General features: G+C 42.0%; 1 protein-coding gene across 3 annotated transcripts in view; it reads right to left on the bottom strand.

Moving 5' to 3' along the window:
• Positions 1 to 5,988: 5,988 nt before the first annotated feature.
• Positions 5,989 to 17,846, bottom strand: part of LOC109932086 (fibrinogen-like protein 1-like protein) — a 134,737-nt gene continuing 122,879 nt past the window's right edge. The window contains exons 1-3 of one of the 3 annotated variants that reach the window (XM_048599418.1): positions 16,099 to 16,124; positions 15,823 to 16,016; positions 5,989 to 7,765 (exon numbers count right to left, since the gene is read on the bottom strand). In XM_048599418.1, the coding sequence (XP_048455375.1) occupies positions 7,068 to 7,765; positions 15,823 to 16,006 (882 nt within the window). In that variant the 5' untranslated portion in view covers positions 16,007 to 16,016; positions 16,099 to 16,124 and the 3' untranslated portion in view covers positions 5,989 to 7,067. Of the gene's footprint in view, positions 7,766 to 15,822; positions 16,017 to 16,092; positions 16,125 to 17,846 lie in introns of those variants that run through there. The other 2 variants (XM_048599417.1, XM_048599419.1) reach the window with 2 other exon arrangements.

The following is a 17,846-nucleotide window of genomic DNA, read 5'->3' as shown; positions in this document are numbered from 1 at the left end:
TGATATCTCGGAGCTGGTAGTTTATACTGTATTAATCATTCATTTGAATCCTGCTAGCCAGTGACCACAGGACAGCTACACATGACGATGAGTGACCTTTCCCATCTTCATATGAAGATTAGATGTTGGGGAGGGTTTAACAGGCAGACAGAAGGCAGGAAAGCAGAGCAAAAACAAAAGATGAATGGGTAATAAGAAAAGACATAGGTAGAGAATTCGAGCAGGAATCAACCAAGGCCATTGTAGAATAATGTGAATGGGTTGAAGAAAATTAAGAAGATAAACCTTAAGACCTTATGTTTTAATACACAATCACTGTAAAGTGGATGAATTAGTTGTTGCTGTGAACGGATATGATATATTTGGGATTACAGAAATGTGGATGCAGGGTAACAAGGGATGGGAACTTTAGGAAAGACAGATAAAAAGGAAAAGAAGGTAGGGTAGCATTATTGGTTAAAGAAAATTCATGCAATAGTGAGGAAGGATATTATCTTCAGTGAAGTAGAATCTCTATGGGTACAGCTCAGAAACACAAAGGAGCAGAAATGGGAGAATGACATAGTTGATTCTGAGACTAAGGTCCTGAATCTAAATAAAGGAGTTTACAATGGTATGAGGTGTGAGCTAGCTATGATAAATTTAAAGGAATGACAGTGGATAGCCAATAACAAACATTTAAGAGTGCATGGATGAACTGCAGCAATTGTTCATTCCCGTCTGGCCTGAATTAAATAGGGAAGGTGGCCCGACCATGACATGCAAAGGAAATTCGGGATTATGTTAAATCCAAAGAAAGGGTGTACAAATTCACCAAGAAAAGCAGCAGACCTGAGGACTGGGATAAGATTTGATTTTAGCAAAGGAGGACAAAGTGATTGGTGAAGAGGGGAAAATTAGAATACAAAAGTAAGCTTGTGAGGAACAAACAAACAATGTTAAATCTCTTATTGATGCAGAGTCAGAGCATGGGAATAGACAATCCGGTCCAATGGACCCATGCGATCTGCCCTAGTCCCATTTGCCATCATTTGGCCCATATCCCTCTAAACCCTTCCTATTCATGTACCTATCCAGATGCTTTTTAAATGTAATTGTACCCATCTCCACCACTTCCTTTGCCAGCTCATTCCATACATGCACCATCCTTTGCGTGAAAAAGTTACCCTTCCCGTCCTTTTTGAATCTTTCCCCTCTCACCTTAAACCTGTGCCCTTAAGTTTTGGATGCCCCCACCCTAGGAAAAAGACTTGGCTAATCACCTTATCTGTGCTCCTTATGATTTTATCAACTTCTATAAAGTCTCCCCTCAGCCTCTGACGCTCCAGTGAAAACAGCTCCAGCCCATTCAGCCTCTCCCTATATCTCAAACCCTTCAGTCCCAGCAACAACCTTGTAAATCTTTTCTGCATCCTCTCAATTTTAACAACATTCTTCAACATTCTGTGACCTGAACTGTACACCGTATTCTAACAGTGGCCTTTCTGATGTCCTGAGCAGCCACAACATGACATCCCTACTCCTATGCTCAATGCACTAACCAATAAAAGCATGAGTATCAAATGCCTTCTTCAACACCCTGTCTACCTGCGACTCCACTTTCAAGTAAATATGCACCTGTACCCCAGGTCTCTTTATTCAGCGACAACGACCAGGGCCCTACCATTAACTGCATAATATGTGAAGAGAAAAAGATTAATGACGACAAATGTAGGTCCCTTACGATCAGAAACAGGAGAACTTACAATGGGAACAAAGAGATGGCAGATCAATTAGGTACATACTTTAGCTCTGTCTTCAAAAAATAGCATCTCAAAAAAGCTTTGGGGAACATAGGGTGTAGAGGGAGGAAGGAAATGAAGAAAAGTAGTATGGTAGGGAAATAGTATTGAGGAAATTGATGGGATTGAACGCCAATAAATCTCCAGGGCCTAATAATCTACATACTTAAAGAAACAGTTCAAGAAATAGTGGACACTTTGGTAATAATCTTTTAATATTATTTAAAAAGGGGGTAGAGAGAAAACAAGGAATTATAGACAAGTTAGTATGACATCAGCAGTGGGAAAATTGCTAGACTCCGTTACAAAAGATTTAATAAACTTGGAAAACAGTGACAGGATTGGAGAGAGTCCAAATGAATTAGGAAAGGGAGATTATAAAATTCATAAGGGGGAATTCATAAGTGGATATGTTTGACTTGGACTTTCAGAAAGCCTTTGATAATGTTGCACATGGAAGATTTATGTGTAAACCTAAAGAGCATTGGGATTGGTTGTAGTGTACTGACATGGGCTGCTTGGCAGATAGGAAACAGGGTAGGAATAAATGGGTCTTTTTACAAGTGGCAGCCAAATAGTGGGGTACTGCAGGCATCAGTGCTTATACTCCAGCTATACACAATATAAATTATTGATTTCGACAAGGGAGGTAAGCATAATATCTCCAGGTTTGCAGATGACACAAAGGTGGGTGGGAAGGTGAACTGTGAGGAGGATGCAGAGATGCTTCAGTGCAATTTGGACCAGTTGAGTGAGTGGGTAAATACATGGCAGATGATGTATCAGGTGGATAAATGTGAGATCAACATTAGATTTGAAATTTGAGAGGTCCATTCAGCAGTCTAATAACAGCCGGGAAGAAGCTATTCTTGAACCTGTTGGTCCATGTGTTTAAGCCTCTGTATTTTCTGTCTGACAGAAGAGTTTGGTAGAGAGTATAACCGGGGTGGGAGGGGTCTTTGACGATGTTGGTTGCCTTTTCGTGGCAACAGAAGTGCAGATGGAGTCCACGGATGAGAGGTTGGCTTGCATGCTCTTCTGAGCTTGGTCGACAGTTTCTGTAGTTTCTTACGGTCCTGGGCAGAGCAGTTGCCACACCAAGCCATGATGCACTCGGATAGAATGCTTTCTGAGCTGCATCTGTAAAAGTTGGTGAAGGTCCTTATGGACATGCCAAATTTTCTTAGCCTCCAGAGGAAGAAAAGGTATTGCTGTGCCTTCTTGATCACCACATCTACCTGAGAGGACCAGGACTGATTGTTGGTTAACGTCACTCCTAGGAATTTTACACTCTTTACTCTCTCCATCTCAGCTCCATTGACGTAGATAAGCATGCGCCCACCTCCTTTCTTCCTGAAGTCAATGTTTAGTTCTTGAGACTTGCTGATATTGAGGGAGAGATTGTTGCCTTTGCATAAGCCGCCAAGCATTCTATTTCCTTCCTGTATTGTGACTCGTTTGATATTCGGCCTACAACAGTGGTGTCATTAATGAATTTGTAGATGGCGTTGGGATGAAATTTCGCCACAGAGTGAATGTACAGGGAGTATAGTAGGTGGCTAATAACGCATCTTTGTGGGGCGTTGGTGTTGAGGATTATTGTGGAGGAGATACTGTTCTCTATCTTTCCTGATTGCAGTCTGTGTGTCAGGAAGAAAAGGATCCAGTTGCAGAGGGCAGAGCCGAGTTTGGAGATTAGTTTGTTGGGATTATAGTGTTGAAAGTCAATAATTAGAAGCCTGACATAGGTATTATTATTATTATCCAGAAGTTCCAGGGGTGAGTGTAGGACCTGTTGTGCCGGTAGGCAAATTGCAAGGGATCGAGGCAGGCTGAGAGGTGAGAGTTAATGTGAGCCAGGACTAACCTCTTGTAGCACTTCATAGTTATGGAGGTCAGGGCCACAGTCGGTAATCGTTGGGGCACATTGCATGTGGTTTCTTTGTTGCTGGAATGTTGGTGTTTATCAGAACAGCAACAGATTGGGAAAGGGGGAAGTGGAACAAGACCTGGATGCCCTTATACACCAGTCACTGAAAATAAGCATGCAGGAGCAGCTGGCGGTGAAGAAAGCGAATGGTATATAGACTCTCATAGCGAGAGGATTCAAGTATTGGAGCAGGGATATTTTGCTGCATTTGCGTAGGGCCTTGGTGAGACAACACTTGAAGTATTGTGTGCATTTTTGGTCTCCTTATCTGAGGAAGGTTTATAGTGAAGTGCAGCAAAAGTTTATGAAACTGATTCCAGGACTGATGTGTAAAGAGAGACTGGATCAGTCAGGACAATACTGACATTTAGAAGAATGAGGGGGGATTGCATACATAAAAACCTTTAACATTCAACAAGGACTAGACAGGCTAAATGCAGAAAGGATGTACCTGATGATAAGGGAGTCCAGAATCAGCAGTCACAATCAAAGGACAGGGCGTAGTCCATTTAGGACTGAGATGAGGAGAAATTTCTTCACCCAGAGAGTGGTGAGCCTGTGGAATTCTCAGCCACAGAGATGGTGCCACAGTGGTAATGTTACTAGACGAGTAATTCAGAGGCGCAGGCTAATGCTGTTGGAGCATAGGATCAAATCTCAGTATGGCAGCTGATGGAATTTAAATTCAGTTCTCTGGCCAGCAAAGTGGCTCAGGGTTATCAGTGCTACTTACCACAATGCCAGGGACCTGAGTTTGATTCCAGCCTCAGGTGACTGCGTGTGGTCTGCATGTTCTCCCCTTAGGTGGATTGGCCATGCTAAATTGCCCTGTAGTGTCTAGAGATGTGCAGGCTAGGTGGCTTAGCCATGGTGCCTGCAAGGTTACATGAATAGGGTATGGGACTGGGTCTGGGTCTGGATCTGGATCTGGGTTGGTGCAGATTCGATTGGCCAAATGGTCTCTTCTGCACTGACCTACCGTTCATTGACACCCTCTTGTCTTATTACTTCTTCCAAAGTGCATCACCTAACACTTATCAAAGTCAAATTCCATCTGTCACTGATCTGCCGATTGTATCAATCTGTTTATATCTTTCTGTAACTTAAAACCTTCTTCCTCACTGTCAACCACCCTGCCAATCTTTATGTCATCTGCAAACATGTTTATCACATTTTCTTCTATATCGTTTATATATGCAAATATATAATGAACTATAAGGGACCTAGCATCGAACTCTTTAGCACACCATTGAACACTGGCCTCCAGTCACAGAAACAGCTTCCACTGGACCCAAAAATCATAGAATCCGTGCAGTGTGGAAACAGGCCCTTCGGCCCAACAAGTCCACACTGACCCTTGGAGCATCCCACCCAAGCTACACACCCCTAAACACTATGGGCAATTTAGCATAGCCAATTCACCTAACCTGCATATCTTTGGACAGTGGGAGGAAACCCACGCAGATACGGGGAGAATGTGCAAACTCCACACGGGCAGTCACCCGAGGGTGGAATTGAACCCAGGTGCCTGGGGCTGTGAGGCAGCAGTGCTAACCCCTGTGCCACCCCTGCTTTCTCTCCATAGAAGCTGCCAGACCTACTGAGTTTCTCCAGCAATTTCAGCTTTTGTTGTGGATTGTAAAAGTCCCAGTACTCCTGAACTGAACATCAGGAATCAGACATCCACATCATCCGAGCTCCAGCTTTGGAGTAAATCTGGATCTTGAACGGAACCCAATTTTTAAAAATTCATTCACGGGATGAGAGCATCTCTGGCTAGGCCAGCATTTATTGTCCATCCCTAATTGCCCAGAGGGCAGTTAAGAGTCCACCACATTGCTGGGATCTGAAGTCATGTGTCGGCCAGACCAGGTAGGGATGGCAGTTTCCTTCCCTAAAGGACATTAGTGGACCAGATGGTTTTTTCTAACAATTGACAACTAATATTCATCATTAGACTCTTAATTCCAGATATTTGTTGCATTCAAACTCCACCATCTGCTGTGGTGGGATTCGAACCCCGGTCCCCAAAACATTGCTGGACTTCTGGACTAACAGTCCAGCAATAATACTACTTGGCCATTGCCTCTCAATTCTAGGAGAAGGAAGTGGCAAGAGGGAGAATTGAGCAGGCTGGAGGTTACCCTATAACTCAGAGGGTCAGGGAGTGGATATAGATCATAACTCAGAGGGTCAGGAAGCAGGAAAGGTCTGCAGCAACAAGAAAAAGGCAATTGGGGAATGAGGTTTGTTGGAGAAAAGAAGACACTATAAGTAGCAAGTTACATTTTTCTTTAATATTTTAAAACATTTCAAAACATATTTCATTTGATAAAGTAAAAAGCTTCAATTTGGAGTGCATACTGTTTCATTTTTGATGAGGAATAACCTACAGAACTAAAGTTGCCATAGTCCCAGAGGCTGCTCTCGCATTCAAGAGAAAGATGGTGGTGAGTTTAACCTCAGAGTCACCATACCTCAGGTAGTGGAGGTGGGGCATGAGGTTGAGAAGGCAAGAACTTCACCATTCCAAGACTTGAACCTGTGTTGTTGGCAATACTGTGCATCACATATCATCTGTCCAGTCGATTGAGATAACCACCCCTATCTACAGTTTTAGTATTTCACTTAAAGTTGTGATTGTCAAGGACACAACCACAACTTTAAGTGAGGATTGTATTGGTGCTAAGAAAGCTCCCCAGTGTCTCCTACACTGACCTGGAGTGGCTGTAATGCCAATTGAGGCATCCGCACATCCTGGTAGGGTGAGAGGAATCCTGGGGATTCAGAGGGAGCATTCTTGCTGTTCCTAACTCTGCACAGTGTTTTAAAAAGTGAACTTACATTTGTATTCATGGTCTCAGCTAGCACTTCCAGCAGCATGTTGAGGTAATTTGAACAAGTATGCACAGCATTGATACATGATTCATTAGTTGGTGCTATCTATAGAACTTTTATATTTTCCATTATTTTGTGGGTTAAATTGGAAAATCAGATTTCTTTCATTTTATTTGACAATTGCCAGCAGATTTGCTGTGATGTTGCTTAGGATAAGATTGCCATTGTGTAATTTTATTCTTTTCCATAGTGCAGAACAGGCAGACAAGCTTTGCTATCTGTTTTCCACCAATGAAGAAAATTAAGTGGCCCTATTAGCCTGAGTCCATATAAGAGTAGGATACCAATACACCATTTTTTGCATTGCTCGCTAAAATAATCTCCAGGAACCAAAAAATATGTGGGTGCTTTAATGAATTTTATTTTTCAACTACACCAAAAGTTCCTACATCCACAATTTAAACTATATTGTTCCAGCAACTGATTTCACAAAGAACCATTCTCATTTTGAAATAAAATTAGTATCTAATCTGCCGTGTCATTTCTTCAGAGCGGCAGTACATATTGACAGGTTTGACCATGAGAACGGCATGCCTGCAGTTTTTGCAGAAAGGTTCCCAGTGAATTTTCTCTTTCTGGGTCAACATGGCAAAGGGGCTTCTGGTAGAGCAAGTATCAAACCACCACCCACCACCATACTTGGAAGCACAGTTAGCTGCATCACCATCTGTGTCACTATCCCTCGAACTAAATGGCAAATTATCAACCATATTTTCATAACCTGCCAAAGCATCTCCAGCACCACCCCTGTATGCCCCAAGTTCTAGCCTGTAGCCTGTGGTCTCATTACCCAACCGGAAAATATCATACTCAGCATAGTTCTGTTGAGTCCAACCATCTTTCTCCTCATCAATAACTACTCTTGCTTTATACCACTTCTGGCTGGTTATGTAGTACATATATTGATTGCCAATGTAGTGGTCACCCTGAATGTTGCCGAACCCATACTTGTATGCAGTCCATGTTTCATTCCATGTCATCTCACTCTGCCTGGTGTTTCGATGCAGCACCGTCCACCCACCGCTACAGTCATAACTCATGTTACAGTTCACCACAAGGGGTGGTGTTAACTTTAGTGGATCTGGTTGGATCACGTAGAGGCCGTCATCAGTGAATCCTCGTTGAAGAAGTTCATTGCAATCCCTTGAGTAAGTTGCTACAATGATAAGTATTTAATTTAGTTTGCTGCATATTTTCATGTACATCTTTGCATGAATATTCATACAACAGTTTACCTTGTGTCTTAAAGTTATTTGATAGCTATGTAAGAAGATCGCACTACATTACGAATAAAGATGCTCCAATGTAAGAAATATAATTTCTGAATGACTATTTCTATCAAGCATGCTATTTATAGAACTAATATGTTATCTATTATACTGTGTTTTAATTTGGAAGAATTAATTGCATTTCATTTCATTCAGTAATTACTCTCAGATTTGTTCAGGATAAATTTGATTTGATTTCTTTCATAAGGACAGAAGCATTATACCGTTAATAAGATACAATGATTATTTTTCAATCAAGATAGAACTTTGTACAGTATAAATTGACCAATCTTGTTAAGGCTTCTAGATCTTATCACAAGACATAGACATCAGTTGGGCCCAGCAAGATTCAATCAACTTGGCTCGTTTGAAATTATGCCCCCTTTCTAAGATATGGGTCCAAGCTCCAAACCATTAGCTAGGCTGATTGATTAATATTGTTTGGAGTACTGTTCTTTTTTGATGCAGCTTGAATCAAAAGTTGAATTTCAACGAAGAATGCACTTAATAGTCCATTTGTACTATTCCCACTGTAATCCCTCAATCAACGAAACTGGTAATTTATCTGAAACAGAAACAGAAGTTGCTAGAGAAACTCAGCAGATCTGACAGCATTTGTGAAGGGAAAGTAGAGTTAATGTTTTGGGTCCAGTAACCCTTCTTCAGAACTTTGCTTTTGAGTAATTTATCTTATTTTGTTAATTGTGGGGCCTCGTTGTGCACCAATAAACTATTACAATTTACCTACAAACCAGGAGACTACACCTCAACTATAACATATTAAATGTGAATCACATTGGGTAATGTAGGATACGGAAATAATTAGAGTCCAAGGCACATTCGATTAGTTCAATTAGTCACGAACTACTGGGGATGATTTGTTTGTAGACTTCCTGTTGCTGGTAATACCTTAGCTACTACACAAAGTGATCTTGTTTTTCTGTTCTTCTTGACATACTTTTCACGATCAGACTGAAATATGTAACATATAAAATGTCACTACATATCTAGAAACATTTTTCATGTCTAACCCTAGTATAATACTATGCCCACCATTTATTGGGGGGACAATGACTTAGTAATCAGAGGTGCAGGTAAATACCACAGTAGTTGGTGGAATTTAACTTCAATTAATAAATCTGGAATTGAACGCTCATCCTCACTAGCCACTGGAGAGGTCCTGGAGGACTGGCAAGTAACTAATTTTATTCTCTGTTCAAAAAGGGAAATAGGGACAATCCAGGAAACGACAGACTGGTGAGTCTCACATTGGTGGTTGGGAAGCTAATGGAAAGAATTCTTAGGGATAGAATTTATGCACATTTGGAAAAGCAGTCATGGTGCATAAAGGCACCAATTACATAGGTAAAAAACAGGATGAGGTCCATCAAGCAGAATTTAGGCAGTTAGGAGCCAAGTTAAAAAGTAGGACCTCAGAGGTAGTAATCTCAGGATTGCTACCAGTGCCACGTGCTAGTCAGAGTAGAAATGAAAGAATAGGCAGGATAAATGAGTGGGTGAGAGATGGTGCAGGAGGGAGGGGTTCAGATTTTTGGGACATTGGGAACAGTTCTGGGGGAGGTGGGACTATTACAAATTGGACGGTCTACACCTGGGCAGGACTGGAACCAATGTCCTAGGGGCTGCTTTTGCTAACGCTGTCGGGGAGGGTTTAATCTAATGTGGTAGGGGGATGGGAACCAAATGAGGAGGTTAGTGGACAGTAAGGAGGTAGTAACTAAAGCCTGTAAGGAACTAGATAATGAAGTCAGTGTGACTAAGGGAAAGAGTAGGCAGAGAGCAGATGATGAACGCAAAGGGACAGGTGGTCTGAGGTGCATTTGTGTTAATGTGAGAAGTGTAGTAGGTAAGGCAGATGAACTTAGGGCTTGAATTAGTACCTGGGAGTATGATGTTATTGCTATTACTGAGACTTGGTTGAGGGAAGGGCAAGATTGGCAACTAAATATCCCAGGATATAGATGCTTCAGGCGGGATAGAGAGGGAGGTAAAAGGGAGTTGCATTACTGGTCAAAAAGGATATCACAGCTGTGCTGAAGGAGGGCACTATGGAGGACTCGAGCAGTGAGGCAATATGGGCAGAGCTCAGAAATAGGAAGGGTGCAGTAACAATGTTGAGGCTGTACTACAGGCCTCCCAACAGCGAGCGTGAGATAGAGGTACAAATATGTAGACAGATTATGGAAAGATGTAGGAGCAACAGTGTGGTGGTGATGGGAGATTTTAATTTTCCCAACATTGACTGGGATTCACTTAGTGTTAGGGGTTTAGATGGAGCAGAATTTGTAAGGACCATCCAGGAGGGTTTTCTAGAGCAGTATGTAAATAGTCCAACTCGGGAAGGGGCCATACTGGACCTGGTTTTGGGGAATGAGCCCGGCCAGGTGGGTGAAGTTTCAGTAGGGGATTACTTTGTGAATAGTGATCACAATTCCGTAAGTTTTAGAATACTGATGGACAAAGACGAGAGTGGTCCTAAAGGAAGTGTGCTGAATTGGGGGAAGGCCAACTATAGCAAAATTCAGCAGGAGCTGGGGAATGTGGATTGGGAGCAGCCGTTTGAGGGTAAATCCACATTTGATATTTGGGAGGCTTTTAAAGAGAGGTTGATTAGAGTGCAGGACAGACATGTCCCTGTGAAAATGAGGGATAAAAAGGGCAAGATTAGGGAACCATGGATGACAGGTGAAATTGTGAGACTAGCAAAGAGGAAAAACGAAGCATACATAAGGTCTAGGCGACTGAAAACAGACGAAGCTTTGGAAGAATATCGGGAAAGTAGGACTAATCTGAAACAAGGAATTAAGAGGGCTAAAAGGGGTCATGAAATATCTTTGGCAAACAGGGTTAAGGAAAATCCCAAAGCCTTTTATTCGTACATAAGGAGCAAGAGGGTAACTAGGGAAAGGGTTGGCCCACTCAAGGACAAAGGAGAGAAGTTATGGGAGGAGTCAGAGAAAATGAGTGAAATTCTTAATGAGTACTTTGCATCGGTATTCACCGAGGAGAGGGACATGACGGATGTTAAGGTTAGGGATAGATGTTTGATTACTCAAGGTCAAGTCAGCATAAGGAGGGGGAAGTTTTGGGTATTCTAAAAGGCATTAGGGTGGACAAGTCCCCAGGTCCGGCTGGGATCTATCGCAGGTTCCTGAGGGAAGCGAGAGAGGAAATAACTGGGGCCTTAACAGATATCTTTGCAGCATTCTTGAGCACAGGTGAGGTCCCGGAGGACTGGAGAATTGCTAATGTTGTCCCCTTGTTTAAGAAGGGTAGCAAGGATAATCTAGGTAATTATAAACCGGTGAGCCTGACGTCAGTGGTTGGGAAGCTGCTGGAGAAGATGCTGAGGGATAGGATCTATTTACATTTGAAAGAAAATGGGCTTATTAGTGATAGGCAGCATGGTTTTGTGCAGGGAAGGTCATGTCTTACCAACTTGATAGAATTCTTTGAGAAAGTGACAAAGTTGATAGATGAGGGAAGGGCTGTGGATGTCATATACATGGACTTCAGTAGGCATTTGATAAGGTTCCCATGGTAGGCTGATGGAGAAAGTGAAGTCGCATGGGGTCCAGGGTGTACTAGCTAGAATGATAGAGAACTGGCTGGGCAACAGGAGACAGAAAGTTGTAGTGGAATGGAGTTTCTCAAAATGGAGAACTGTGACCAGTGGTGTTTCACAGGGATCCGTCTTGGGACCACTGTTGTTTGTGATATGTATAAATGATCTGGAGGAAGGTATAGATGGTCTGATTAGCAAGTTTGCAGATGACGCTAAGATTGGTGGAGTAGCAGATAGTGAAAGAGACTGTCGGAGAATGCAGCAGAATACAGATAGATTGGAGAGTTGGGCGGAGAAATGGCAGATGGAGTTCAATCCAGGCAAATGCGAGGTGATGCATTTTGGAAGATCCAATTCAAGAGCGAACAATACGGTAAATGGAAAAGCCCTGGGGAAAATTGATGCACAGAGAGATTTGGGTGTTCAGGTCTATTGTACCCTGAAGGTGGCAACGCAGGTCGATAGAGTGGTCAAGAAGGCATACGGCATGCTTTCATTCATCGGACGGGGTATTGAGGACAAGAGTTGGCAGGTCATGTTACAGTTGTATAGGAGTTTGGTTCAACCACATTTGGAATACTGCGTACAGTTCTGTTCGGCACGTTACCAAAAGGATGTGGATGCTTTGGAGAGGGTGCAGAGGAGGTTCACCAGGATGTTGCCTGGTATGGAGGGTGCTAGCTATGAAGAGAGGTTGAGTAGATTGGGATTATTTACATTAGAAAGACGAAGGTTGAGGGGGGACCCGATTGAGGTCTACAAAATCATGAGAGGTATAGACAGGGTGGATAGCAAGAAGCTTTTTCCCAGAGTGGGGGACTCAATTACTAGGGGTCATGATTTCAAGGTGAGAGGGGAAAAGTTTAAGGGAGATATGCGTGGAAAGTTCTTTACACAGAGTGTCATGGGTGCCTGGAACGCGTTCCCAGCGGATGTGGTAGAGGCAGGCACGATAGCGTCATTTAAGATATATCTAGACAGATACATGAATGGGCAGGGAGCAGAGGGATACAGATCCTTGGAAAATAGGCGACAGGTTTAGATAGAGGATATGGATTGGCACTGGCTTGTAGGGCTGTAGGGCCTGTTCCTGTGCTGTAATTTTCTTTGTTCTTTGTTCTTGTTCATGGCCTAATTAGGGACAGCCAGCATGGCTTTGTACAGGGCAGGTCATATCTTACTAACTGGATTCAAGTTCTTGGGAAAATGACGAAGGTGATCGATTAGGATCGAGCAGTGGATGTTGTTTACATGGATTTTAGTAAGGCTTTCGACAAGTTCTCTAATGGCAGGCTCATACAGTAGATTAAGATGCATGGGATCCAAGTTGATTTTGCCGCATGGATTCATAATTGGCTTGCCCATGGAAGGGAGAGTATAGTGGTGGAAGGGCTTTTTTCTGGCTGGAGGTCCGTGGCTAGTGGTGTTCCTTAGGGATACATCCTGGGACCTCTGCTGTTTGTGATATATATAAATGACTTGGATGAAAATGTAGATGGATAGGTTAGTAAATTGCAGATGACACAACGATCGGTGGAGTTGTGGGTAGTGTAGAAGGTTGTCAAAGGATACAGCGGGACATAGATCAGTTGCAGATATGGGCAGAGAAATGGTAGATAGAGTTTAATCCAGGTGAGGTTCTGCATTTTGGGAGATCAGATGTTAAGGAAAAGTATACAGTTAGTGGCAGGACCCTGAACAGCATTGATGTGCAGAGGGATCTGGGGGTTCAAGTCAATAGCTCCCTGAAAGTGGCCACGCAAGTAGATAGCGTGGTAAAGAAGGTGTATGGCATCCTTGCCTTTATTGGTAGGGGAACTGAATACTAGAATCAGGATGTCATGTTACAGCTTTATAAGGCTTTGGTTAGGCCACACTTAGTATTGCATTCAATTCTGGTCGCCATATTACAAGAAGGATGTGAAGGCTTAGGAGAGGGTGCAGAAGAGGTTTACCAGAATGCTGCCTGGATTAGAGGGTATGAGCTATAAGGAGAGGCTAGAAAAACTTGGGTTATTTTCTCTGGAGCGGCAGAGGGTGAGGAAAGACTTTATAGAAGTCTATAAAATTATGAGATACGTAGATGGGGTTGACGGTCAGAATCTTTTTCCCAGAGTTGAAAAATCTAAACCTGGGTTCAAGCATTTAAGGTGAGAGGGGGAAAGTTCAAAGGAGATGTGAGGGTCATGTTTTTACACAGAGAGTGGTAGGAGTGTGGAACGCACTGCCAGGGGTGATGGTGGAGGCAGATACGATAGGGGCATTTAAGGGACTTTTAGATAAGCACATGAATGTGCAAGGAATGGAGGGATATGGACCAAGGGCAGGCAGAAGGGATTAGTTTAATTTGGCACCACGTTCGGTACAACATCGTGAGCCAAAGGGCCCATTCCTGTGCTGTACAGTTCTATGTGCTATGTTCTAATGATAACTATGAACCTATAATTAATTCTCGTGTAAAAACTCTTTGCTTCACTAAAGTCCTTTAGCGAGGGAAGTCTGGCATCATTACCTGGTCTAGCTTATATGTGACTCCAAATCCGCACGAAGTGGTTGATCCTTAACTGTCCTCTGAAGTGGTCTATTAAGCTATTCAATTCAAGGACAAAAAGGGATGGTCAACCATTGCTGGTCTTGCCCACATCCCATGAAAAAGAATGACAAAAATAAGGTGAAAATTGTGCGCACTATGCCCTTAATTTCTTACATTCGCAATTGCTGAGGACTAGAAGAAATTTCACAAGATCACAAGAATTAGAAGCAGTAAGCCATTCAGCACCTTGGGCCTGCTCTGCTCTGCCATTAGACAAACCTTGACTAATCTGATTGTGGACAAAACTCCAATTTCCTGGATGACTCTCTCCCAAAAAGAAAACCCTTAACTCCACGATCAATCAAAAATCTATCTAAATCAGCCTTGAATCTATTCAATAGCCAGTCTTCACTGTTCTCTGGGGAAAATAATTCCACAGACTAATTCTGAGAGAAAAATATTCTCCAGATCTCTGACTTAAATAGGAGACTCCTATTTTTCAAACTGTCTCCCCTAGTCCTAGACTATCCCACCAAGGAAAACATCCTGTCGATATTCACCCTTTCAAGTCCCCTAATGATTCTATATGTTTCAATAAGATCACTTCTCATTCTTCTAACCTCTAGTGTGTAGGCTCAATTTGCTCAAATTTTATAGAGTCATACAGCATGGACAAGGCCCTTTGGCCCAACTTGTCTATGGACCAGGTTTCCTAAACTGAATCAGTCCCATTTTCGCGCATTTGGCCCATATCCCTCTAAACTTTCCTATCCCTATACCTGTCCAAATGTTTTTTAAATGTTGTAATTGTACCTGCCTCTACCCTATCAATCCCAACAGTAAGGCAAGTGACATTTTTCTGAACAGTTTCAAATGTTTTTAAATCCTTTCTTAACTGTACACACTGTTCCAGATATAGTCTAACATAGGCACTGGGTAGCTATTGCAGCAGTTCCTAACTTATATTCTTGGTTTCTGTTACAGTAAATACCGACACTCCGTTTGTCCTCCTAGTCATATGCTGAATCAGCATACTAAGGTATGATTCATCTTGCCTTGATTTACCTTGTTTATTTTAAACTTTTGTACCTTTGTCAACAGGATTGCAGCCAAAATACTGTGTTGTTATGCAATTAAGTGTGACAACTTTACACAAAAGTTGACAAGGGGACTCCCTACCTTGTCTATCCAGTCTCACTCTCTCAATTGCTCTATTTAGTAATCTCAAAATCTGTATGCTTCCAGGGGCAGTATACAGAGCTTTTTTGTTTAATATTTAGATTTGGTAAGGAAAAACCATTTCAAACATGATTCTGTGGACAGGGCAAACTGAAATCCTAGTTGGCATACTTCCTGATGATTTGATTTGAAATCGCTCACCAGGTAGTTGTCCAAATTCTAATTTGTGTTATTCAAATCATATAATGAAATGCTTTAAAATAAAAATTAAAATAAAAATACCGTTTGCTCTCAATTGTGATATCTCCTTGAAAGCCAATATAGTTATATGATAGTTAACACAATTGCTCTATCTTAACATTTATACCACAAAGCCTGTAAAGAGTTTACAAGGTGGAAAATGTATTCTGATAAATGCATGGTGAACATTAATCAGTTCCTTCCTGATCTGATTAAGGCAGAACATAGAAATATTCACTTAGCTGCCCCATACAAGACAGAGGAATGCTTGAAGGTAATGTCTAGGACGCAAGTGTAAGATTGCCCCATACTGAGTACATCTTTTAAAATCGAAGTGTATACAATTGAGGGAAACCTATTATATTCACACCAAAGTTTTCAGAAGAAATATTATTCAAACAGCTTACCTTTTTTCAGAAGCAGATCTCTCAAATTTATGATGTTGCTCACTTGGTTTTGATGTACCATTTCAGCATTAGCTACTTTAAGTTGGATGTTTTCGTAGAGCAGTAAGTCCGCAGCATCCAAAGTAAAACTTTGAATAGACAGCAGAATAACTGTAAACGTTATGAACTGGGTGTTGAACTTCATGATGGAAAACCTGCAAGAGGATGAACCACATGAGTTAATCTTATGAGTTTAACTTCTAAATTTGCAACAAATTTCTTTACACTTACTGAGACCTTTGCTGGGAGACGGTTAGACAGGAAATAAATTATAGGGTTCACTGTTTGCTTTTATACAGGTGATCTGGATGCAAATAGCCAAGAACCATTAAAAATTAACTATAATTTTACAGATAATGAAGTTTACATTGAGTATGCCCTAAACATGTGGTAAACATCTTAACAGCTGGAATATGTTAGGACTATGTGATTTCATCCTGACTTTTATTGATAAACACACATTCCAGGTAAGCTACTAAACCACTACTATCTAAAAATAAATAAATATGTTTGCAGAAGCAGAATTAAATGTATTATAGGTGTGATAATTTTAGTTTTTAATGAAATAATTTTCTCCAATAAAGTTCCCACCAATGAATCTTGATGGTCGATAATTTTTCATGTGATCTGTCATTGCATGATTACACAGAATTTGGTTTAACAATTAACTCTCACCGACAGTAATATATGTACTCTAGTATTGCACTGTAATGCTCATAATCGTACCATAATTTGGTGGAGGCTCAAGAATTAAGTGAAGGTCATATGGATCTTCTAGCTCCTCAAAAAGCCACGCAACAAAACTTGTTGGATTTGTCAAATGCTTCATGGGGTGGGGCTAGTTTAATGGAGATGAATTGATCTCTCACTATCAGGCACTCTCCCTGATCAAGTGATGCAGCATCAGGAAGAGGTTGGATGCTGAAGAACCCACTTACTTACCTTTGTGAGGTTGTTGACTTGCTCGCCGAGCTGACTTGTTTTCGTTCAGATGTTTCTGAACTGATGATGTTAACTAGCATGGTGACGAAACATCTGAACAAAAACAAGCCAGCTCCCCGAGCAAGTCAACAACCTCACCCACAACCCAAGCTACAAATCTTGCTAAAACCTCAAATACTTACCTTTGTCTCCAGCCTCCCTCTCCCGCAACCTGTAACCTACCTTCACATGCTCTGGTCTGTTAACCCTCTATGATCCTTGGTCTCGAGCAGTTTAGAGAAGGTTCACTGAAAATGATCACTGTTATGGAGGAATTTTCTTATGAGCAAAGGTGAAACATGTTGAGACTCTACCTACTGGAATTTAGAAGAATGAGAGATCATCTTGTTGAAACATATAGGATCCTTAAGGGGCTTGACAGGGTAAATGCTGAGCGGATGTTTCCCCTCAAAGGAGAGTCTCAAAGCAGAGGGCATAGTCTCAGAGCAAAGGGTGCCAATTTGAGACTAAGATGAGGAGGAGTTTCTTCTCTCATAGAGTTGTCAGTGTCTGGAACTCCTTGCCACAGAGAAATATGGGGCTTGAACTCTTGTGCATATTTAAAGCTGAGATAGATAGATTCTTGATTAGCAGGAGAATGAAGCATTAAGGTGGAAAGGCTTGAGGAACATCAGATCAGCCATGATCCCATTGAATGGCAGAGCAGGCTCAAGAGATTGAACAGCCTCCTCCTGCTCTGATTTCTTATGGTCTTATGGTGGGTGTAATTTTACCAGTGGCCATTGATCCTATTGGTGATGCCAGAAAAGAGGAGCTGCTGGTATCTGATTGTCCTACAGGTCTTGGCAGCTAGTCCTTGTGCGGCCATGGGCCTCAATCATAGTTCAGTACCTTGTCTGCTCCACACTCCCCTCCAGCTCCACCACACCCGGCACTTTTCCCTGCAACCACAGGAAGTGCTACACCTGCCCCCATACCTCCTCCCTCACCCCCATCCCAGGCCCCAAGAAGACTTTCCACATCAAGCAGATGTTCACCTGCAC

This window comes from Rhincodon typus, chromosome 7 (genome assembly GCF_021869965.1).
Source record: "Rhincodon typus isolate 14 chromosome 7, sRhiTyp1.1, whole genome shotgun sequence".
NCBI lineage: Eukaryota > Metazoa > Chordata > Chondrichthyes > Orectolobiformes > Rhincodontidae > Rhincodon > Rhincodon typus.
This window is presented reverse-complemented; position numbering and strand designations above follow the sequence as displayed.